The following is a 24,870-nucleotide window of genomic DNA, read 5'->3' as shown; positions in this document are numbered from 1 at the left end:
ATTACAGATACTCAGCAATGCTGTCCCTGTGGAAATACTTTGAATTTGGGACATGGTGAGTGCTTTATTCAATGAATGCTTCCATCTAGGGGATTTCAAAGGCCCAAGACATTTTCTGGACTATACATTTTAAGATAACTTGATGACATCACTATATCTGAAACTAGAAATCAAGGATGCTTTATATTTCTGCAACTCCCTGCTCGAATAATTTTAGTGCACTTTAAAGCCTTTTAAAAAGTTATTTTTCACTTATTTAGTGTTTTGTAAAAAAGGAATAAAAGACTGAAGAACTGAATCTATCCTGCTGTCAATGTAAAAAAAAAAAAGCACTATCTTGCTCTTAGTGTTGTAATGTTAACTAACATCAGGTGAGGGTAGATACTTTTTTCCCCATAATTCTGCGTACATCTTTTGCCCTCTAATCTTCTCAACTTCAAATTCTCCAAGTTGATCTAAGTTTTTCTTGTTGCTAGTGTTAAGAAATAAACTATATTCAATACCCAGTGACAAACCATAATGTAAAAGAATATGAAAAAATATATATGTCTAACTGAGTCAGTTTGCTGTACAGAAGATGTTTAACACAATACTATAAATCAGTTATACTTCAATAAACTTTTTACAAAAAGAACTTCAAATAACCCTAAATGCCCTAAATTACCTTTCATCTCAGTTAAGAATACAAGTTCATCAGATAGGAAGATTATGTTAAATACTCCCTGTGTGTGAAACAGTCACTGTGGGCACAGAGTTTAGACTACTTGCGTGCGTGCATCCCTGCTCAGTCGTGTCCAGCTCTTTGCAACCCCATGGACTGCAGCCTGCCAGGCTCCTGTGTCTATGGGGGTTGTCATCCCCTTTTCCAGGGATCTTCCCAAGCCAGGAGTCAAACTCATCATTTCTCCTGCATTGGCAGGCAGATTCTTTACCACTGTGCCACCTGGGAAGACCTTAGGGGCTACTAAGGCATGTTAAGTAAATAAAGCAGTTATTAATAAATAAGCAAAGAAGTCATGCACTGTTAATTAAAATGTGATACTGAGGAGAAAAATAGCGAATACACACTGGAGACCTGCTATGTGATACTGCCTTGATAGCATGGTAGACAAAGAAGTTCTACCTTTTTTAAAGTTACTTTATCTTCAAGATGGCCATAAAGTCTGAAAACATGGATATCTTATTCTATATTGCAGTACAGTATCAATAAACCATTTATTACATATTTGTCAATATTTTAAGACTTGGTGGTCACCCTGTACTTTGGGAACTGAAAGGCTTTAAGAAGTCTTTAGAGAAACTGGAAACCCAAACACAATGAAGTCACATTTGGGATTTTTAACCTCTTGAGATAGTCTTTCTGCTTAAGAAATGGTTTGGATTTTCTTGAATTCTGAAATATTCTTTGAAACCAACTAAAGCTAAGAATGTGAAAGGCATTTTACATTTTCTTTAAGAGATATCATGGTTTAGTTAATGGTTATCTTACACATGCATGGGGATATACTATAGGCCTAAGGCCTGTACCTTTTTACTAGCCTTTAGACTCTTCAGAGGAGAAGGCAATGGCACCCCACTCCAGTACTCTTGCCTGGAAATCCCATGGACGGAGAAGCCTGTTAGGCTGCAGTCCATGGGGTCGCTAAGAGTCAGACACGATTGAGCGACTTCACTTTCACTTTTCACTTTCATGCCTTGGAGAAGGAAATGGCAACCCACTCCAGTGCTCTTGCCTGGAGAATCCCAGGGACGGGGGAGCCTGGTGGGCTGCAGGCAGTGAGGTCGCACAGAGTCGGACACGGCTGAAGTGACTTAGCAGCAGCAGACTCTTTAGACTCTGATAGCTCTCCAAAGCCAGGCTTCAGCTGTATGTGAACTGAGAACTTTCAGATGTTCGAGCTGGATTTAGAAAAGTCAGAGGAACCAGAGATCAAACTGCCAACATCTGTTGGATCACAGAAAAAGCAAGAGAGTTCCAGAAAAACATCTACTTCTGTTTTATTGACTATGCCAAAGCCTTTGACTGTTTGGATTACAACAAACTGTGGAAAATTCTTAAAGAGATGGGAATATCAGACCACCTTACCTGCTTCCTGAGAAACCTGTATACAGGTCAAGAAGCAACAGTTAGAAAAAAAAAGAAGCAACAGTTAGAACCAGACGTGGAACAATGGACTGGTTCCAAATTGGGAAAGGAGTACATCAGGGCTGTATATTGTCACCCTGCGTATTTAACTTCTCTGCAGAGTACATCATGAGAAATGCTTGGCTGGATGAAGCACAAGCTGGAATTAAAGTTGCAGGGAGAAATATCAATAAGTTCAGATATGCAGAAGATGCCACCCTTATGCCACAAAGCAAAGAACTAAAGAGTCTGTTGATGAAGGTGAAAAAGGAGAGTGAAAAAGCTGGCTTGAAACTCGGCATTCAAAAACAAAGATCATGGCATCCGGTCCCATCACTTCATGGCTAATAGATGGGGAAACAATGGAAACTGTGACAGTCTTTATTTTGAGGGGCTCCAAAATCACTGCAGGTTATGACTGCAGCCATGAAATTAAAAGATGCTTGCTCATTGGAAGAAAAGCTATGACAAACCTAGACAGCATATTAAGAAACAGAGACATTACTTTTCGACAAAGGCCTGTCTAGTCAAAGCTATGGTTTTTCCAGTAGTCATATATGGATGTGAGAGTTGGACCATAAAGCTGAGTGCTGAATTGATGCTTTCGAACTGTGGTGTTGGAGAAGACTCTTGAGAGTCCCTTGGACTGCAAGGAGATCCAACCAGTCAATCCTAAAGGCAGTCAGTCCTGAATATTCATTGGAAGGACTGATGCTGAAGCTGAAACTCCAATACTTTGGCCACCTGACTCATTGGAAAAGACCCTAATGCTGGGAAAGATTGAAGGCGGGAGGAGAAGGGGATGACAGAGGATGAGATTGTTGGATGGCTTCACTGACTTGATGGACATGGGTTTGAGCAAGCTCCAGGAGCTGGTGATGGACAGGGAAGCCTGGCGTGCTTCAGTCCATGGGGTCACAGAGTCAGACATAACTGAGCAACTGTACTGAACTGAGACTCTGATTTAGATAGCATGCTCATCAATTCCAGGTTACTGAGGTTAGTGGATGGTAATAGTACTTGGTATTTCTAGGACCAAATAACAATCACACTGCAGTACACACTGGCTATATTATCCTTTCATGCTTCTCCAGGAGGGGAAGCAATTGTGAGTAAAGATTCATCTCCCAGGACACTGGGAAATTGCAGTTTGTGCCTGCCCTATGCCTAGCTGGTTAGACTCTTTTAAACTTCTCCTAGAAATTCTGCTCTCTGAATTATGGGATATAAAGACATGATTTTTAAAAAAAACACAATTTTTATAATAATGAATTATAAGAATTAAAAACTTATTTATATTATTTAATAGATGCCATCATGACCTCACTTTTTCATCAAAAGCACTGATAATTTTTTTCATTAATTTAGAGCAGTCCCCTTCTTGCCTAAGCCACTGGGAAGAGATAATGTAAGAAGGTTTTGAAAAGCATACATGTGTTTTTCAAACTTCAGGTGGACTCATTAGTGGGTGGAGAAATCAATGTAGTGGACAGTTAACAGCATTGGTTTTTTGACTGAATAGCATAGAATAGAAAATATGAGAGCAGGATAGATTGTTTCGCAAAACTTTTGTTTCAGGCTTGTGTGTATATAAATGTGTGTTTATGTATAATATAAAGGTTTTTTCTTCTGTAGGTCATTGTAAAGAGCCAGGCTCTTTTCAAATTACTGCTTCGGCCCTGGGTCCCAGAGTGTGAAAATTTTCTGTGCACCTTTTAAGAGTGGAGTTTGTATTTCCCACAGACCTCTGGCCAAAAGTGAGGCCTGTGGCCTCCAAAGCCAAAGTTTCAAGGGGCTCTTCTCAGTGCAAGACCTCCAGGCTAGGGACCCTGACACTGGACCTGGACCTCTTTCTCCTGGGGGAGAATCTCTGCAATTGTAATTATCCTCCAGTTTGTGGGTCACCTCCCCCCAGGGGAGTATAGGTCTTGACTTTAATATGTCTTCACCCCTCCTGCCTATTTTGCCATGGTACCTATATATTTACAGTTGTAGAAGCTATTTTCTGCTTATTTTTCAGCTTTACTCATCAATCATTGCTCTGTAAATCATAATTTTGGTGTGCCCATGAGAGGAAATGAGCTGAGAGTCTTCCTACTCTGCCACCTTAACCACTGCTGTCCTCTGCAGACTTTTAGGCAGAAGAAAAAAATGTACCTCGTTGATTATACTCCTATATTTCTAACTAGATACAAGGATATTTTTCTTTTCATACAATTTAAAAAGTTTTATAAAGTTTTTTGTTGTTGTTGTTCCATCTTTCTAGTCCCAAGGGATAACTACAAAATTAATTTTTTCCTATTCAGAGGACTATTTACTAAAATAAGATTACTTTGCTAGGTGTTTTTAAATCTTTTGAATCATCTGATCATGTTTATTTTATAATTAATGCAAGGTGAACATTAATTAAAATTCTGAGTATCTCTTTGAACTCTTTTTAAAATAAATATATGTAGATTCCAAATGTCTATTTTTGATTTTTTAATTAGTATAAGTTGATGTACTTGGTAGAACCTTAGGTTCTCCATAAAGGGATTTTGGGTCATGGGTTTGTTTCCTGGGGAAAGAGTTGACTTCAAGGTATAAACTCCTTAAAATCGTATGTAAGATTTTACATATATTTATGTTAATTTTTCTAGAGAGATGATCATAGCTTTCCTCATGTTCTCCAAAGGTTCCAATACCCTGAAAAAGGTTAGGAACTGATCTGGCCCATGTCTCTGTAAATTACACCATTTACTATAATTATAGATTAGAAAGGCTGACTTGCTGAAGATGACACAGCTACTAGGTGGTGGGCCATCTCACTGCAAAGCCTGGAATAGTTTGTATTGCACTAAGCTCTCTCTCATGCATAATGTTTGTAGACAATGGTTGAGCTTTGGTTAAATATGATAATATTAAAGTATTGTTCTTAGGTTATTTTCCAAAGTTCCTAGTAAAATAGTAGATCAAAGCTTGGCCAATAATAGGCATATTCCTGAATTGGAAAAGATTACTCTTTTGACTTCAAAGGCTTTCTTTGTATTTATTATGTGCATAGTATATGAGTCCTAGAATCCATCGTTAACATCTGTATTTGTGTGACTAAAATTTTCAAGAAAAATACAAAGTGGGGGAGGACAGTGAGAATCAAAGTGGAACTTTTTTGTCTTTGTGGTACTTAAGGATTTCTTTTCCCAGATATGATGTGTCCTGTATATTGGAAACATATATTTCCAATTATTTTGGAATTATAAATTAAATTTATATTTCTAATATTAAATAATTTCCAATTATTTCCAAAATTTCCTGTGTGTTTCCTGTATATGATGTTATTTCTCCTCATACTTGTTTTCTCTTCAAGCTGTAACAGTGTCTTATCTTTATTTTTAGGCAAGCCAAAATTCTTTTCGGATAGAATATGATACCTTTGGTGAACTCAAGGTCCCAAATGATAAGTATTATGGTGCCCAGACTGTGAGATCTACAATGAACTTTAAGATTGGAGGCATGACAGAACGCATGCCAGTAAGTGGCTTTTGTGGAAATGTTGACTTATTTTAAATGAACTAGGCATTATTCAATATTATGAGTCACCCTACCTTGTAAATATTTTACAGAATTAAAATGTAAAGTCATTTTGAGAACTAGCTTTGTGAGTAATAAAGTGTTTCTCTCTCGTTAAACTTTTTCAGGTTTAGTATGCTAGTGTTTTGAGCTATGACTTTGAGTCTTTTGTATTTTTTATTTGATAGAACTAAGTGATTTGTCTTTCATTCTTGCTTAGATTTCTTCATATTTTTACTAGAATGTTGTAGTTTGTAAACATTTTAAATTTTGATTCTTTTTAATTGATGTAAAGCTTTTAAGAAACTGATTTAAAAGAAAACTTTTTAAAAAACTTTTTATTTTGTATTGTGGTATAGCTGCAATATATTTATACGATTAATTAAAGATTAATAAAGATTAATACATTAATATGATTAATAAAGAATGCTGTGATAGTTTCAGGTGAAGAGCAAAGGGTCTTAGCCATACACATACATGTATCCATTCTCCCCCAAACTCCCCACCCATCCAATTTTTCTTTAATGTTATATTTTCTATCTATCTTGGCTTCAGTTTGTAAAAAAGTGTATACTAACTCATAAAAATACTATTTGTCATGATGTCTGGCATATAACATAATATATAAGTATTTGTTCAGTGCTACATGAATGATTTAATGATGAGAAAACTTTATTTGTATGAAAACAAATATTTCTTACAAATATATATAAAAACCATATTTCATTAAACCCTTACATTAGAACTAATCTTCAGTTAGACCTGATATGTACTACTAAGAAAGAAAAAGTCTGCCAGTTAAAGTTATGTCATGTCATTGATTTTAAGATACATCTTGATTTCAGAGATGTTAAAGTGTGAAAAGAATTGATGAAATGTATTACATATCCTACTGGAGCCCAACTAGAGTATGAAAAATAGTCAGCACAAGAATGTAGGATAGGCTAGTAAGCCTAGAAGTCCCCAGGCCTCATCTGGTGAGATACTGCTACCTTTATCTTTTAAATATACTTTTTATCTAAACAATAATTTTAACTTCCATATTTTAGCTTATTACTAAGACTTCAAGACTGAATCTTGACAGGTTCATACACCTTTCCAAGAGGCAGTGGAATCTTAGAAAAATATCTCTGTAATTGTCAACCCACAGCCAGTCTAATGGTGAGGGCCGGACTACATGGTTGGGAGAGAGAGGGTAGCAGCTGATCCTAAATATTCTCATATAGTTCAACTTGTGGGGTTAAAAAGATCAGTCTTAACCAATGTTAATTGGAGTAAGCATGGCTGATGTTTTGATTTTCCTGCTTCAACTAGCAAGATGTGTGGTTCTGGGGTGGCGTGATTGCTGCTACTGCCGCCGTACTAGAAACAGAGCAGTTGTTTGGATCTGGACAGGTGTCTGTGAAAGATGGATCCATGGGTTATCAATTTTTACATATTTGGCTTCATCTGGAATAATTTTCTGAATTACGTAAAATATAAAGCAGACTCTTTGTACCTGAGGTCCTTAGGAAAACAAAACCAAAAAAAATTTACGGACTGCTAATCTGAGTAAAGAATAATGAGACCCTTTCATCTCCAGTCATATATTTACCATTTTGTTTTAGTAGTGCACAGTGAAACTCTGTACTGTGACTTTGTTTTATTTTTATGCGTCCACAAACACCGTGGGGTCAGTCACTCCATTTTGGCAGCCAGAGTTGATTGGCATTTGGTTGTGACTTCAGCATTGGTTTGACCCACTGCAGTGTTCCTGTAGAAAATGAAATTCTCATTTGTTTTCATGTGTAATCCTATGTGCCATATATCTCCATTTCATTTGGGTAAAACACCTGTAATGTTTTAATTTTAATTTCCTGGATTTAGCAGGAAATACTCTGAAACAGATTAGTGCTACCAGCCATGGGGGGAGAGGGGGATGGTGCACCGTGGCATTCTGGTTCCTGGTCCCTCACCAACCCCAAGGCCCTACGTGTGGCCCCCCACCCCTCACACCCTCCAGCCACCACATTTTCATTCTCTTGACGGTTCACTGTGAAGAGGCTTTTTAGTGTGACATAGTCCAGTTTGTTTATTTTTGCTTTTGTTGCTTTTTCTTTTGGACTCCTCCAAAAGAAAACCATTGCTGAGACTGATATCAAGAAGTTTGCCTCCTATGTCTTCAAGAGTTTTCTGGTTTCATGTCTGACATTCAAGCCTTTAATCCCTTTTGAGTTCATGTCTGTGTGTGGAGTGAGATGGTGGTCCATTCTCATTCTTTTGCATGTGGCTCTCCAGTCTTCACAGCACCATTTTGCCACCTTTATTTTACTTGTTATTTTATTCTTTTCTAAAGAGAAGGAAAAATTTATTACATAGCGTGGAATCCAGTGAGGGGAAATAATGTTCTGTCGCTAAGTGGTGTCCAATTCTTTTGAGACCCCATGGATTGTAGCCCACCAGGCTCTTCTGTCCATGGGATTTTTCAGATAAGAATACTGGAGTGGGCAGCCATTTCCTTCTCCAGGGGATTTCCCAAAACAAGGATTGAAGCCCCTGTATTGGCAGGTGGGTTCTTTACTACTGAGCCACCAGGGAAGCCCAAATAATGGTATGAGTGAAAGCTACTCAGTTGTGTCTGACTCTGTGACCCCATGGGCTGTAGCCAACCAGGCTCCTCTGTCCATGGAATTCTCCAGGCAGGAATACTGGAGTGGGTTGCCATTTCTTTCTCCAGGAAGTAATGGTGTAGGTTGGTGAAATGGTTGAGTATCGTTTGTTTTTAAATACGTGACGTAAAATCACATGTGTTGTAATATCTTATAAAAAATAGGACAAATGATATATTGTACAAATAGTATATTGTACATCTGTGTGAATATGTGTGTATGTGTGTGCAAGGCATACATACATATCTGTGAAAAGTCATTGTATTTGCTTTTGTTTGGTTGCCTATACAAATAGATAAATGACGGTTCTTGGTTTTTATATGCCTATGTTTAATCTTTCTATATATCCTAAACATTTTAGTGTCATAATATGTAGGTTATTGTTTTCTGTACAATGTTTGTATCTGCATAAGATAGTAATCTTAAATTTTCATGCTTAAATTGCAAATTGAGATATTTTTCTGATAAAAATTTTAGATCCCAGTTATTAAAGCATTTGGCATCTTGAAGCGAGCAGCTGCTGAAGTAAACCAGGATTATGGTCTTGATCCAAAGGTTGCTAATGCAATAATGAAGGCAGCAGATGAGGTAAGAGGTGATAAGAGTGTTTACTTATTGGCATTAGATCCCTATTATCTTCCAGATAATGATAAGCTCTGGCCTGAGGAAAGGGGCACTGAATTCTTGAGTTACTGTGTTTTAGCATAGGATGACAATGTTATTGTTTGCTGAGGATATTAATATGATGCTTCAAATATATATTGTGGCAAATTTTCTGGATGATTTGATACCTTTCATTTCTAATTCTCTTTACTTTTCCTTGTAATTTATATAGTTTAAAGATAAGTTTTTGAAGAGGCGCACTCTGAGCTTATGTATTTGATTTCTTGTAATTTCACTCTTCCACCAATAACATAATTTTGTGTGCAATTAAAGATAAGCAGAGATAACAGTTTAAAAGTTCTAGATATAATGTTCATTGCAATGCTATTTATTACAGCAGCTGTTTAAACAAGTTAGATTGTGAAGCCATAGAAATTGAGTTTTTTAAAGAATGTCATAGAACAAAGCCTACCATATAAGAAGTGGGGAGCAAAGATTGCAAAATGCATGTATTTTATGATCCCAATTTTTTTTAGAAAAAGTGAATAGAAAACATGTTTTTCTGCATATATACTCCCATCACTTGAAGTAGAGACTAGAAGGAGATGCCAAAGTTCTAATCATCTTTATTTCTGAGGGTAGAACTATGATGACTGTTATACTTTTCTTAGTTCTCAGAATTTTTTACCATAATCACCAATTATTTTTATTCAGTTAGGAAAAAAGTTTTACTTTTAAATGAACCAGTTTTTTAAGGTAATCGATTTCTAATGATGCTGATTTTCTTAGCTTAAAACTAAAATCATTCCAGAAGATGAAGTTAAGTACTCACTCTCCCAGAGAACTTAAAATTAAAAAACTAACTCAGAATACAAAAATATGACAAAAATAGAGACAAATCTAGACATGCTTATGTCTGTGCTTAGAGGTTGCTACTCACGGGACATTTGTGGGATGCAGTAGCTACTAGTGAACTCACACTGTTAAGTCACTTGTTGGTTATAATGCTGACTCCGGCTACAACATCTGTTGGATATTCCTGTTGAGTACCAATAGTAAATTTATCTAGAGACTTAACACATTTGCCAGCATTAGCAAGTGGCCCTGTCTGAATATTACAGAGGGCAGTTGGAGAAATAGAAGAAAGATATCTTTGATTCAGTTTTCATTTGGAATCAGTGAAATTTTTATACCATTCACAATAGATTATCTTTCACCTTTTAAAGTAGCAGTGGTTAGACTGCAGAAGCTTCAATTTGATGGACAACCAGGAACTATAGTAGCACATGAAAAAGTGAGTATCTTTAAAATAGTACTATAAATGATGCCGACAATCATTTGATTCAAACAGCTTAATGAATATAGAATTTTTCTGATTTTTTAAAATACGTTTTTTAACATTTTGTTCTGTAGGTAGCTGAAGGTAAATTAAATGATCATTTTCCACTCGTGGTATGGCAGACTGGATCAGGAACCCAGACAAATATGAATGTAAATGAAGTCATTAGCAATCGAGCAATTGAAATTCTGGGAGGTGAACTTGGTAGCAAGAAACCTGTACATCCCAACGATCATGTTAATAAAAGCCAGGTCAGTATGCGACGACTTCTTTTCCTTGTATAAACTGAAAAGAACCCTGAGGTTTTCCTTGTAAAACAGGCATTAACTATTGACAGGGAGGATTAATTCTGCTTATATTCTTTAATGGAAAGGACTTCTTTTATGTTCTTCTTATTTATTTTAGGAATCTTGAGTCTATGTCTTAAATTTCATGAAAAGCACCTTTAGGGGGAAAAAATCACTTTTAGGATACTTGATAGTATATGTGTATATTTTCATTGATTTATATTTTAAAAACTCTTTCTTTTGGAATATAAAATTATTTATAAGAATTGCAAAGATATTTCAGAGTTTCTATGTACCCTTCACCCAACTAACCTTAATATTAAATATTTTACATAACCCTGGTACATTTGTCACACAAAGTAATTGAGATTGGTACACTCTTAAGCAGGCTTTATTAGTTTTCTATTGATGTCCTTCTACTTTTAACCAGGATCCAGTCTATGTTCCACATTGTATTGTCATCACATCCCCTTAGTCTCCTCTAATCTGAGAGTTTGTCTTTTGTCTTTGTGACTTTTGAAAGCAGTGGTCAGATATTTCATGAAATGTCCCTCAGTATAGGTTTGTCTGTTGTTTTCTCATGATTAGGCTGAGACTGTGGATTTTGGGGAAGATTGTTAAGAAATGAAGAGCTCTTCTTGCATCATATCAGGGGTACATGATAATAGCACAAGTTGGTACTGGTGATGTTAACTCGAATCACTTGGTTAAGATGGTGTCTTCATTTTCCAATAGCCTATACTCCAGCTACTGCATGTAAGCTCTGTTCCTACAGGGAGGAATGTCAAGAAATTTTTGGACACGTGTTGAAATAACCACGAAATTAGTAGAGAACTTTGAGGCTATGGAAACAGCCTCTTTCTCCCTAAACTTTTGCCTATTAATTTTTAACATTCATCAGAGGATCTTGCCAATAGCAATTACTGCTGTGATGTTTTAGTAGTAATTTTCTTTTCCCCCCTTTCTTTTTCCATTTGTTAATTGAAATTTTTCTGTAGGGAATATTTGTCTTCTCTCTCCCCTCACATTTATTTATTTATTTAATCATTTATGTGTGTAAGCATGAATTCATTAATATTTTTTCTTAAGGTTATAATCCAGTATTTTTGTTCTTTATATTGCTACTCATATCGTTCCATAAAGCCACAGTATGTTGGCTCCTGTGTCCTTTGGACATGCCACCATCCCTTTTTTTTTTTTTAAAGGCACTTATTTTTTCCACTACAAGATGCTCCAGGCTTATCATCTTGTATTTTATGGCAACCCACTCCAGTACTCTTGCTGGAGAATCCCATGGATGGAGGAGCCTGGTAGGCTACAGTCCATGGGGTCGCAAAGAGTCGCACCCGACTGAGCGACTTCACTTTCACTTAACCCCCCTCAGTTCAGTTCAGTTCAGTTCAGCTGCTCAGTTGTGTCCGACCCTTTGCGACCCCATGAATCGCCTCCCTGTCCATCACCACCTCCTGGAGTTTACTCAAACTTATGTCCATCGAGTCGGTGATGCCATCCAGCCATCTCATCCTCTGTCGGCCCCTTCTCCTCCTGCCCCCATTCCCTCCCAGCATCAGGGTCTTTTCCAATGAGTCAACTCTTCACATCAGGTGGCCAGAGTACTGAAGTTTCAGCTTCAGCATCAGTCCTTCCAGTGAACACCCAGGACTGATCTCCTTCAGGATGGACTGGTTGGATCTCCTTGCAGTCCAAGGGACTCTCAAGAGTCTTCTCCAACACCATTGTTAAAAGCATCAATTTTTCAGCACTCAGCTTTCTTCACAGTCCAACTCTTACATCCATACACGACCACTGGAAAAACCATAGCCTTGACCAGACGGGTGTTTGTTGGCAAAGTAATGTCTCTGCTTTTTAATATGCTGTCTAGATTGGTCATGACTTTCCTTCCAAGGAGTAAGCGTCTTTTAATTTCATGGCTGCAATCACCATCTGCAGTGATTTTGGAGCCCCCAAAAATAAAGTCACCCACTGTTTCCACTGTCTCCCCATCTATTTGCCATGAGGTGATGGGACCAGATGCCATGATCTTAGTTTTCTGAATGTTAAGCTTTAAGCCAACTTTTTCACTCTCCTCTTTCACTTTCATCAAGAGGCTTTTTATTTCCTCTTCACTTTCTGCCATAAGGGTGGTGTCATCTGCATATCTGAGGTTATTGTTATTTCTCCCGGCAATCTTGATTCCAGCTGTGCTTCTTCCAGCCCAGCATTTCTCTTATGTGCTCTGCATATAAGTTAAATAAGCAGGGTGGCAATATATAGCCTTGACATACTCCTTTCCCTATTTGGAACCAGTCTGTTGTTCCATGTCCAGTTCTAACTGTTGCTTCCTGACCTGCATACAGGTTTCTCAAGAGGCAGGTCAGGTGGTCTGGTATTCCCATCTCTTTCAGAATTTTCCACAGTTTATTGTGATCCACAGTTGAAGGCTTTGGTGTAGTCAATAAAGCAGAAATAGATGTTTTTCTGGACCTCTCTTGCTTTTTTGATGATCCAGAGGATATTAGCAATTTGATCTCTGGTTCCTCTGCCTTTTCTAAAACCAGCTTGAACATCTGGAAGTTCTCGATTCACGTATTGCTGAAGCCTGGCTTGGAGAATTTTGAGAATTACCTTACTAGAGTGTGAGATGAGTGTAACTCTGTGGTAGTTTGGGATTGCCTTTATTAGGGATTGAAATGAAAACTGACCTTTTCCAGTCCAGTGGCCACTGCTGAGTTTTCCAAATTTGCTGGCATATTGAGTGCAGCACTTTCACAGCATCATCTTTCAGGATTTGAAATAGCTCAACTGGAATTCCATCACCTCCACTAGCTTTGTTCGTAGTGATGCTTTCTAAGGCCCACTTGACTTCACATTCCAGGATGTCTGGCTCTAGGTGAGTGATCACACCATTGTGATTATTTGGGTCGTGAAGATCTTTTTTGTACAATTCTTCTGTGTATTCTTGCCACCTCTTCTTAATATCTTCTGCTTCTGTTAGGTCCATACCATTTCTGTACTTTATCGAACCCATCTTTGCGTGAAATGTTCCCTTGGTATCTCTAATATTCTTGACGAGATCTCTAATCTTTCCCATTCTGTTGTTTTCCTCTATTTCTTTGCATTGATCGCTGAGGAAGTCTTTCTCATCTCTCCTGGCTGTTCTTTGGAACTCTGCATTCAAATGGGAATATCTTTCCTTTCCTCCTTTGCTTTTCACTTCTTTTCACAGCTATTTGTAAGGCCTCCTCAGACAACCGTTTTGCCTTTTTGCATTTCTTTTCCATGGGGATGGTCTTGATCCCTGTCTCCTGTACAATGTCACGAACCTCTGTCCATAGTTCATCAGGCTGTCTGTCCCACTAAGCAGTCATTTTTCCAGACCTTTTGGAGGATCTAATTGGGAAGTGATATTTAAAAATCAGGATCTGGGTACTGAGTGTAATTCAAAGTATAAGGAAGTTTATTTATTTTTTTCGCATAAATGCATGGTGGTAAGGATTTTGCAAACCTAGGACTTGCATTTAAATATGAGTTTATCTTTTATGTATACTGAAGTCTGAAGTCTACTTCAGAATAACCTAGTGTGTATGGTCAGGTAGAGGACTGAGGTGTAGTTAAAGATAACATTGTAATTTAAAAGTACAGGTTTACATTTGACAAAAGACCATCGCATTTAGACTACCTGATCAGGTCCCAGTTCTGCCAACTCTAAATACTTCGGCATGGCACATAATTTCTTTGACAGATTCTGTTCTATTTTTAAAGTGGTGACCTACCTCACAGAATTTTCCTCAAGTTTAGTGAAGGAAGAAATGTTTGTGAAAGACTGTATGTGCTGTTTAACTGTAAGATATTTTGTTACTCCTGTTCTTACATCTGCTAGGTGTATTTCTTTGTGTCTTGCTGTTATTTATTAGCAGGTAGATACAGTAATATGTAATACATTCATTGTAGGTAGTCTGTGTAATACAGTCCTAAATACCTTCTACAAAGGAGATCAGGTTGCTTCTTTTACTTCTTATTTGATCCTAAGTGACTTGGCCCACATAAGTATAATTGAGTACTAAATATGCCAAGTTTTGAATAGTCACTTAGTGAGATTTTTAACTGAGACTTTCAAGTTTGGTTTTTTTGCCTATGATTTAACATTTTGTTTCTTTTGAAAACTTTCCGACAGAGCTCAAATGATACTTTCCCCACAGCAATGCACATTGCTGCTGCAGTAGAAGTTCATGAAGTGCTGCTCCCGGGACTACAGAAGCTGCATGATGCTCTCGAAGCAAAATCCAAAGAGTTTGACCAGATCATCAAAATTGGGCGTACTCATACACAGGATGCTGTTCCACTTACTCTTGGGCAGGTATACTGAGTGTGATTAAATTTGGTTCTGTTGTGGGCTTGGTGCAAATGGCCAATATATTACCCTCTTAATCACACTGGATTAAATGGCCAAGTTTTTAACAGTTCAGTTCAGCAACAGAGATGATTCTGCATTAACTTGTCAGTGATTTTTATTGGCATCCACTCAGGAGAAGAGCAGGACATACTGGTTATGAGCCAGACTCCACATTAATCTACTTGAGTTTAAATCTTAGCTTTGCTATATGCAAACTATTGGACCTTAGGAAGCTTAGCTTTTCTCTGCGTCAGTTTTTCTAGCTGTAAAACAAAGAAAATAATATCTCTTTCATAAATAGTTATGAGGTTCAAATAAGCTAATTCATGTAGAATACTTAGAACTATTTCTGACACATTGTAAGCACATATTGATGTTAGCTGTCATCATCTTCATCAGTATCATTATAATTTCTTCCTTTGTCTCTCTTATTCTAAATTAGTAAGTTCTTTAAAAATTAATTTTAAAGCGGTTGAATGTTTTGGCCACATGTAAAGAGGTATTACTCTTTTCCAAAATACAGAAAGCATTTTTACGTTTCTTTATGATAGCTCAGAGGATAAAGCGTCTGCCTGCAATGCAGGAGACCTGGGTTTGATCCCTGGGTCAGGAAGATCCCCTGGAGAAGGAAATGGCAGCGCACTCTGGTACTCTTGCCTGGAGAATCCCATGGACGGAGAAGCCTGGCGGGCTGCAGTCCACGGGGTCCCAGAGTCGGAGACTACTGAGGGACTTCACTTTCACTGTCAGTGATGCTTTAAAGAATATCAAGGATATCTGATAGTGCACATTGCAGAGGAAATACAAGGAACAGGTTTTGTCTCAGTAAGCTCACTCCACTTTGAGGTAGGACATACACAAATTCTATATCAAGTATCAGTAACAGTATTTTTGTAGAAATTCAGGTTAGTGTGAGAGTTTGGCTGCTGGTTATTTGGAAAGATTTCATTTGTAGTTTTGTTCATCTGATAGCAAACACTGGGAAAAAAAAAACATGATCATTTACCTTAAGTTTATGACAGCAGGAATGAGGAAAACTGGAAATGATTAATTGAAGTACAGATGATGTGACTAAATTAAGCTTACTAAATTAAGTTGCTCCTTAAGCTGTATCTTATTTATTTTTACATCATTGGCTCTTAGTACCACACATAAGTTCTAAGGAGATACAGTATATGTTTTTGAAACTTTTGAGTATCCCTCTGGTTTCTAGTTTTTTTTTTTTTCATATTTTTTGTGTGTGTTACATGTAGGAAAACCATTATATGCTAAAGTCCATTTGGGCCATGACTCCGCTTCCTGTGTAAAATCATCATTCTTTGTGACAGAAAGTAACATTTTTCTGTTTATCTTACCAGAGGCATTTATACTTGCTTTTATTGAAATTGTCTTTTGAGTTTCTTGAGTGTAATTTTTTCTCCAATAAAAACATATTCCTTAAGTGAATCCCCCTGGTATATATGTAAGTGATATTAGATCAGATGGAAAGGAGTTGTATTTTCTAAAAAAATGTGTGAAATCTCAGTACTGATCAAAAGTATTCATGGTTTTTCAGTGTTTTTAGACAGGGGGAAGAAAAGATAGATTGTGTGTAACCATATATCCTGGTTTGCTCAGTTGAGTTCTAGTTTATGCCCTCTGTCCTTGCAAGTTCTTAATAGGGCCCTTGCTGTGTTCTAAACATGATGATTTCTGTGGTTACTTTACTTAAAATATGTTGTACTTTGGGAACCAGTGTGGCATTCATAGCAGAATTAAAATACATCATGAAGCTACCCAGAGTCTTACTCTACCCTGTTAGCTTCTTAGGCTGTCCAGTAAGTCACTTAGCTTCTTGAGACCCTTTAAAATACCCTCAAATTCCACGTCAGGTTTTTTAACTGAAATTGTATGGAGGATATTTCTTTTTTTTCCTCCCAATTATTTTTATTAGTTGGAGGCTAATTTACAATATTGTAGTGGTACAGATGGATATTTCTGTGTTTGCATTTTTCTTGCAGAGATTCAGTTATTTTCTTTCTTCAAGTTATTTGAGATACACCAACAAAATAAATCATTTGCAAATAAACCAATAATTTAATAAAGTTGTTTTTTTTTTTAACGTTTATTTCCTGTGTTGGTTTTCTTTGTTTTCTATTAAAAGAGTAGTTTATAAGTAGGTTGCATGTTATTATCAGTGGCATTGCCTACCTGATAGGCTCATAAGTGCCCTTTTACCCTTGTACATTGCTTGTCGTATAAATTAATATAATTGCCACTTGAGTAGCTTCTAATTTTGTGCCTGAGATGTGTTTTTTAAAAACTTCTATTTAACACAGTTAGAGTGACTTAACGTGCCATTAGGAAATTGTATACTCACCTTAATTTCTTTCTTTTTTCAGGAATTTAGCGGTTATGTTCAACAAGTAAAATATGCAACAACAAGAATTAAAGCTGCCATGCCAAGAATTTATGAGCTCGCTGCTGGGGGCACTGCTGTTGGCACTGGTTTAAATACTAGAATTGGCTTTGCAGAAAAGGTTGCTGCAAAAGTGGCTGCGCTCACAGGTTGGTGATAACATGGCTTACTACTCATTACCATTAGACCAGTCTGTGTTTTTCTGGGTGTTACTGCTTTGAATTCTTACAGATTTAAAGTTAGAAATAATACTTCCCCATCAGACATCTACTTTGTGTCTGTTTTAGAAGTTGTGATATTAATCCTTGTATTTTTTAAAAGTTTTCCATCTGTATGTTCATACAGCATGTAATTTTTAAAATCTTTTAGTGCTAACTTCATTTACTACCTGGTAGTATTCAGTTATTTTCCATTTAAAGCTGTTTTAGGCTTCCATTGTGGCTCAGTTGGTAAAGAACCTGCCAGCAATGTAGGAGACCTGGGTTTGAATCCTGGGTTGGGAAGATCCCCTGGAGAAGGAAATGGCAACCCACTCCAGTAATCTTACCTGGGAAATCCCATGGACAGAGGATCCTGGTGGGCGACAGTCCATAGGGTCACAAGAGTCACATGACTTAGCAACTAAATCACCACCAAAGCTGTTTTGAATACTCATTTTCAAAGTAGGAAGAATCAAGTGATTGGTGAGAAATTCATTTGAATGACAAATATGTTAGAGATTGACTGGCTTAATTTCTCTTTTCCCTATGGCATACTGTGACATTTCTTTGAATTAATGACCTTTTTGAAGGTCTCAATAATGGTAACTTACTAGAGCTGTTGTCTCCAGAAAACTCTTATTAACATGCATATCTTAACAGAGTTAGAGCACAGATAATTCTACATTTCTTATTATTGCTTACTAGCAGAGATTTGACTTTTAATTAAACTTTAATCAGTGAGAATTGTAATATGGGGTCTAGAATATGTAGATCTTTAAAAATTTGAACGTGGGAGCAGCTGAGAATGTCTAGTTCATTTTGACTTCCTAATCTCTCAGAGGAGCTTGTAGGTCCTAGCTAGAGAAGAGAATGCATGTGTGCTCAGCCGCTTCAGTCGTGTCTTTTGCGAGTCCGTGGACTGTAGCCCACCAGGCTTCTCTGTCCATGGGATTTCCCAGGCAAGAATACTGGAGTGGTTTGCCACGCCTTCCTCCCGAGGATCTTCTTGATCCAGGGATCAAATCTGCGGTTCTTACATCTCCTGCATTGGCAGGCGTGTTTTTACCACTAGCACCACCTGAGAAGCCCAGAAAAGAGAATAGGATGCCTAAAATGGGGGCGGGACATTGTACTAGGAAAGGAGTTTGGAGTTGAGCGGAGTGAATTTTACCTACTTTTCATCTTTACTCACGGCATCATACACATGTGTTTGCATCAGCAGGATGCTTTTTCGTTTAGTATTTTATATTTCTTTCAACATTTATTGTACTTGTTTTATCTTTTAAATGTGCTAGTATCACTAGATTCCTTCTACTCCTCAGGACATCTTGAAGAAATGTAGAGAAAGTTTGAGTCTTAAGCATTTCTTTCTGAAGTTGAATTTTTATTCTGTTTTTGCTTATGTTCATATACTGACAGTTGCTGTTTAACTTGCTGATATTAGAAAAATGTTTAATTTTACCTGTTAACTCATACAGGTTATTGATTTTTTTCTTCAGGCTTACCTTTTGTCACAGCTCCAAATAAGTTTGAAGCTCTGGCTGCTCATGATGCTTTGGTTGAACTCAGTGGAGCCATGAATACTACTGCTTGCAGTCTGATGAAGATCGCAAATGATATTCGTTTTCTGGGTTCTGGTCCTCGCTCGGGACTGGGAGAACTGATTTTGCCTGAAAATGAACCAGGAAGCAGTATCATGCCAGGTAATCATGCAGCTGGCTTCCCAGGTGGCTCAGTGGTAAAGAATCCACCTGCTAAGCAGGAAATGCAGGTTCAATCCCTGGGTCAGAAAGATCCTCTGGAGAAGAAAATGGCAACCCACTTCAGTATTCTTGCCTGGAAAATACCATGGATAGATGAGCCTAGTGGACTATAGTCTGTGGGGTCGCAACTAGTTTGACATGGCTTGCTAACTAAACAACAGTAATCATCGCATAGCTGGTAAATGTTAGAGCTAGAACTTGATTAGAACCCAGGCATTCTCATCTACAAAGCATGTCTTCTTTCGTTTAACATGATCTGTAAGTAGATGGGGACATGTGCGGCACACTTGTTTCAGAATGTGTTTAGGGCTACCTTTGATCAGAACTTCTGGGAGCATCACCAACAATACAGGATAAAACAATTTTAGTTAGTATTGTGTATTTTGATTTCCACATTAGAAAATGTGTAATAGTTCTGTATTTGCAATCCAAAGCAGGTAGTATTCTAGAATAGGCTGTTAAAGTGATCTTAATGGGTTGAATAAAAAGAATTATATCACATGTCTCTTATTTCATTCTTTGCTTTGCACTTTGGCGAGTTAGGTATGGGAGGCTACGCAGATACGATTGGGGCCTTCCTTTATTATATGTCTTGCTTTGTCTTTCCTTCTTTTCTTTTAACTCATACTTGAAGCCATCGGTGTGTTTGATGTGGTATCTTTGGTGGTTTTCTTGAAGGAAAGGTGAACCCCACCCAGTGTGAAGCAATGACCATGGTTGCAGCCCAAGTCATGGGGAATCATGTTGCAGTTACCGTTGGAGGAAGCAATGGACATTTTGAGTTGAATGTTTTCAAGCCAATGATGGTAAGTTTTTGATTTTTAATGTCTTTGACCCAAAGCTAGTTGTCTTGGTTTTTGTCTATCATAAAGATTTCTTAAAGTTCATTAGGTACTAAGATAATATGAGTAGCAGTTGGAAGTCAAGCATACATTAATGTTAGAGGATTAATCTTGGATATTTAATTAGGTGACTTTTAGCTTAAGTAAGTGATGGTTTGCTTTTTATAATAGGAAGAAAAATTCTGGAAGTGGGGTATAGGTTTCTTTCTTGTTCCTAGCCACTGGGGATGCCAACTGCTAGAAGTAAGTTCTAGTTCCTCAGTTAATAAACAGAGGAAAGAAAGAAACTCCCTCCATCCTGGCTCCTCCTCATACTGCTGCTTTCTTCCTCCCCACATTTGGCTGTTTTAAAGGAGTGCCCACTCTGACTTGCATATGCACTGCAGTTTGGCTTCCACACTTGAACTTGTATTTGAATTGTTCTTGTAGTACTGTTGAGTCCAACAGACATGCCACGGCTCTTAACTGCCATCTGACCTAGGCTCGTCCCTTGAAACACTTTTGTCCTTGGTTTATTCAGTAATTTCTCTCTAGTTCTCGTCCCTCTCTCTTAAGGCTTTCATCAGTTTTCCTCTTCCACATGCCTTGGAAACATCGTGTCTGCTCAGTCTGTTCTTTTTCCTTCATCTTTGTGAAGATGGAGCAAAATGGCATCTTTTATCCAGTTTCCCCAACTTCCGATAATGGAACTATTATCATTTAGAGTCCTTTATTTGTGTGAAGTGTTTTATCTAAATATATATTAATGGCTTTTTTCCAGTTTGTATCTGGTGTAAAGTCTGATTTTAATTTGATAAGAACATGCAAATGACAAATATTAAGTTTATTCATTCACTGTATTCATTAAATATTGGTTGAGTACTAGTCTGTGTCAGGCACTGTCCTGGTTGCCAGTGATAGAGCAATGAACCGAACAGATTTTTTTGCCCTTATGTAATGTGCGCAGCAGCGGCAGCAATGTGCATTCTAGTGGAAAACAGAAGACAGACCAAAGCACATCTCATATCAAAAAGCTTTTGCTTTCAGGTCAGATTCTAAACAGTTAACACCAGCTGCCTGGCAGATATATGTGCATAACATTAAATGTCTTGCACTTTTTTTTTAAAAGATCTATTTTGTTTTTAATAGAAAGTAAGTCCAGATAATCAACATTTGCCATATAATAAAGTCATTAGTATCAAATTAAACCTTGGAAGTTCTGTGTCTTCTAGAGTCCAGTTTGGAAGTACTGTTTTTAGACCCTGGGATTTTAGACCAGAGAGATTAGGATGTGGATATATATTTATTTTAATATATGTTGGAAAGATCACAAAAAAAATGCTAAGACAAACTAATTGACTTAATACTGTTAAAATATTGTGTGCAAGGTTATTTTCAAGTGACCATGTAATATTTGTTTTATGAAGTGTGAAAAAACTTGCTGATTGTTAAGAACTGAGAAGCCCTGGCCTCACTGACTGCCTCACACACAGGCCGAGCTTTCTAGCCTCTGCATCTTTGTTTCTCTCTTGGCTTGGGAGATTCTGTTTCCATCTGCGGCTATTTCAGTTCTTTCCATCAAGTAGACCTTCATCCACTCCTACAACTAGAATTTGTTTTTCTTTCTCTGCGTTCTTTAACATTTCATCCCTATATTTTATAATACCACAGTCTATCTCGTGCTTTAGTTATTTCTGTTTATGCCTTTTCACCTCTTAAAAGAGCACTTCTCCGTCTTCAAATGTTTATAGCTTCTTTCATATTTTTGGGGGGTATGATTCCTTGCAGGTTGTAAGAGTGCTATATATTAATTGAATTATATTCATTTGTGAGCCAGCAAATACGTTATTGGACAAGAAAAAAGCTAGGCTTAATAAGTCTGTCTCTCTCTCAGATTAAAAATGTGTTACACTCAGCCCGACTGCTGGGAGATGCATCAGTTTCCTTCACAGAAAACTGCGTGGTGGGAATCCAGGCCAACACAGAAAGGATTAGCAAGCTGATGAATGAGTCTCTAATGCTGGTGACAGCTCTTAATCCTCACATAGGTATGTGTTTAAAGAAGAATAATGTCATTTTGAATACATGGTTTAAAAGCTGAGAAAGTTTTAAGAGACTAAGACTACTGGATCAATGTTAGTGAACAACAAATTTCTTTTGAACATTGTCTTAAGACATTTGGAATTGTGTTGAAAGATGCTATATATGTATTATTTATAACCTTTATGGTGTAATATTTCTTTCAAAAAACTTGATTGATTATACTTCATTTTATTTGAAATGTGGCAAGTGCAGAAGTAGAACTTAAAGCTTATTTTACTCTTAATAAAATTAAGATACATTAAATTAAATTCAGATACTAAATGTCCTCAGTAAGGTCACTTGTTGGGACTTGCTGACTAACAACACTGAATGAACTCATTTTTCTACCTTCTCTAGATGCTACTATACTTTTTTTGTTGTTTTTTTATTCAACTCAGAAATGGATTAAATTTTTTAAAAAGGGTTATGTATACATTTCTTATAGAGAAAGGGGGGAAATATTTTGTCTAAAACTGTGGCTTTTGTGTTGCAAGCCTTTTCCAGATTTATAAATATTTCATTATATAGATTCAAACTTGTTAACTTGGATTATATATTGACCATAATGATCCCTGTTAAATACAATATTTTAACTCATAGATTTTGAGGCACTCATTGCTTTATTTGTAATGTGTTAAAAGCCTTTTCTCACCATTTCTTTACTGCTGAGCTGAAGTTATTAATGTACTCTTTGGTTTTGTACATTGGAACAAGTTATGATGCAGTCTTTTGGTGTGATATGATTACTGTTTTAAAATAGTCTTCAATAATCCTATACTTTCAAGGCTGATTTTATATTCTTGGCTTCATGTCAAGCTATAATTTCAGTCTTATAAAGTTAAGAGCTCATGACTGCTTCAGGTAGCTGTGAGCCCAGTATGCTGTCTGTTTTTGGAATAGTATGAAAATTGTCAGTAATACTGGATTCTTTTGAAATGATTGTACCTCAGCATTCAGCTGGAGAGATGTACAGAGGAACCCAAAGGCTCATGGGAGAAATGTTTCATCATGTTTATACTCCAGAATTTGTTACTAAAATGTTTAAATTAGAGATACTCCTAAAGCAGAATGATTGATAGCTTTCTTAGAGTCAGTTTAATGTGAGGTAAAGGCCGTTCAAGGATAAGTGGGCAAAAGCACACCTGACTGGTGACAAAGCATGAGCCTTACAACTCCACATCATGGGTTTTGATTGTGCTCATTATGTGTAACAGGTGATCGGTAGCCATGTTTTGGGGACTTGAATGAAAACTGAAAGGGTTAGCATAATGCATAGACTTTAATGTCATTATTAATGTTAAAGTATGGAATGTCTAATATTAACCCCAAAGGTTTAACATGAGAATTCTTTTGAAGTTAGTTTGATCAGTAAATGCCCATTTCAACATGTTTAGCATTCAATGTTAATTTTATATTAACTATGTCCATAATGTTTTATAGGTAGATTAATTGATACTATGCGTAACATCTTATATGTGGTTGATAATCACACATGACACATAACATTTTGTAGGTGGTTAATAATTGCACATGACACATTTTTAAAAATATTAATTATTTGGCTGCACATCTTACCTAGTGGATAATCATTGCAGACTTCTCTTTGTTCATACCCCTCTAATCTTGTTTTTTTTTTCTCCTTCCTTGGTTTCATTTTTGTTAATTTCTCTTTCTGGTTTTTTCCTTTTTAAAAAATTACATTAAATCAAGATAACCAGAATTACCCTGCCTCTATCTTTATTAATTTTAAAAACAAATAACTTTGATGTAAACAGTAGACCTGTGGTCTCTTGCTCAAGTATATGTTTGTACTGAAACTTCCCTACTTGTACTGTGTAACGTCTGAAAAGAGTGCAGAACAGAAAGAGACATTGGAAGCTCTGAAGGTGTATCTCTCCTCAGAGCCCTGCCTGCTCCTCCCTCAGGAGAGGAGAGGACTCTCCTCTCTTTTCCCTCTTAGAGCCCTTTACCTTTACCACAATTCCTGGTCATGCAGTCCTGTATTTTTCACACTGCTGCAGCATTGAGCTTATTAATGCTTTGTAGAATGATAATTATTTTGGGTTAAACATACTGTTGAAACAGCACATTTATACTACCCAGATACATGTTTTTATGTCTTGGTGCCGTGTGTGTGTGTGTGTGTGTGTGTGTGTGTGTGTGTGTGTAGAGAGAGATGTCTATGTGTATATATTTTCCCCCTTGTGAAAATATCTGGATTAGTGAACATTTCAATTTAGGGTCACATCTTATAGAATGTGAGGTATGTGTTACTTAAGAAAAGTAAAGAAAGGTTTTATTCTGTATAAGAAATGACAGCTATCAAGATAACCCACTGCTAAATATTTTTAAGATTAAAAAATGTTTACTTAAGAGGTTGGTAGCATCAAATAAATGATAATGATTACCTCTTGCTTTAGAAAACCCAAGTTTCACTACTAACTCCTGTGTCACCTTTTAATTTTTCTTCAGGGTATGACAAAGCCGCCAAGATTGCTAAGACTGCACACAAAAATGGATCAACCTTAAAGGCAACTGCTATTGAACTTGGCTATCTTACTGCAGAGCAGTTTGATGAGTGGGTAAAACCGAAGGACATGCTGGGTCCAAAGTGATTTAAATAAATTTATAATAAAAATGATTATGTCATATAAAATAAAAA

The 24,870-nt window shown here is 36.9% G+C and overlaps 1 protein-coding gene across 2 annotated transcripts in view; it reads left to right on the top strand.

The window, feature by feature from the left end:
• Positions 1–24,870, top strand: part of FH (fumarate hydratase) — a 25,952-nt gene extending 1,082 nt beyond the window's left edge. For both annotated transcript variants that reach the window (XM_020894975.2, XM_070474355.1), the window contains exons 2-10: positions 5,501–5,635; positions 8,800–8,910; positions 10,339–10,515; positions 14,726–14,908; positions 17,326–17,491; positions 19,042–19,245; positions 19,984–20,111; positions 22,021–22,174; positions 24,681–24,870. In XM_020894975.2, the coding sequence (XP_020750634.1) occupies positions 5,501–5,635; positions 8,800–8,910; positions 10,339–10,515; positions 14,726–14,908; positions 17,326–17,491; positions 19,042–19,245; positions 19,984–20,111; positions 22,021–22,174; positions 24,681–24,823 (1,401 nt within the window). In that variant the 3' untranslated portion in view covers positions 24,824–24,870. The remainder of the gene's footprint in view (positions 1–5,500; positions 5,636–8,799; positions 8,911–10,338; positions 10,516–14,725; positions 14,909–17,325; positions 17,492–19,041; positions 19,246–19,983; positions 20,112–22,020; positions 22,175–24,680) is intronic.

Source organism: Odocoileus virginianus, chromosome 11 (genome assembly GCF_023699985.2).
Source record: "Odocoileus virginianus isolate 20LAN1187 ecotype Illinois chromosome 11, Ovbor_1.2, whole genome shotgun sequence".
Taxonomy (NCBI): Eukaryota; Metazoa; Chordata; class Mammalia; order Artiodactyla; family Cervidae; genus Odocoileus; species Odocoileus virginianus.
Note: the sequence above shows the minus strand (reverse complement) of the source record. Positions and strands in the feature narration are given on the sequence as shown.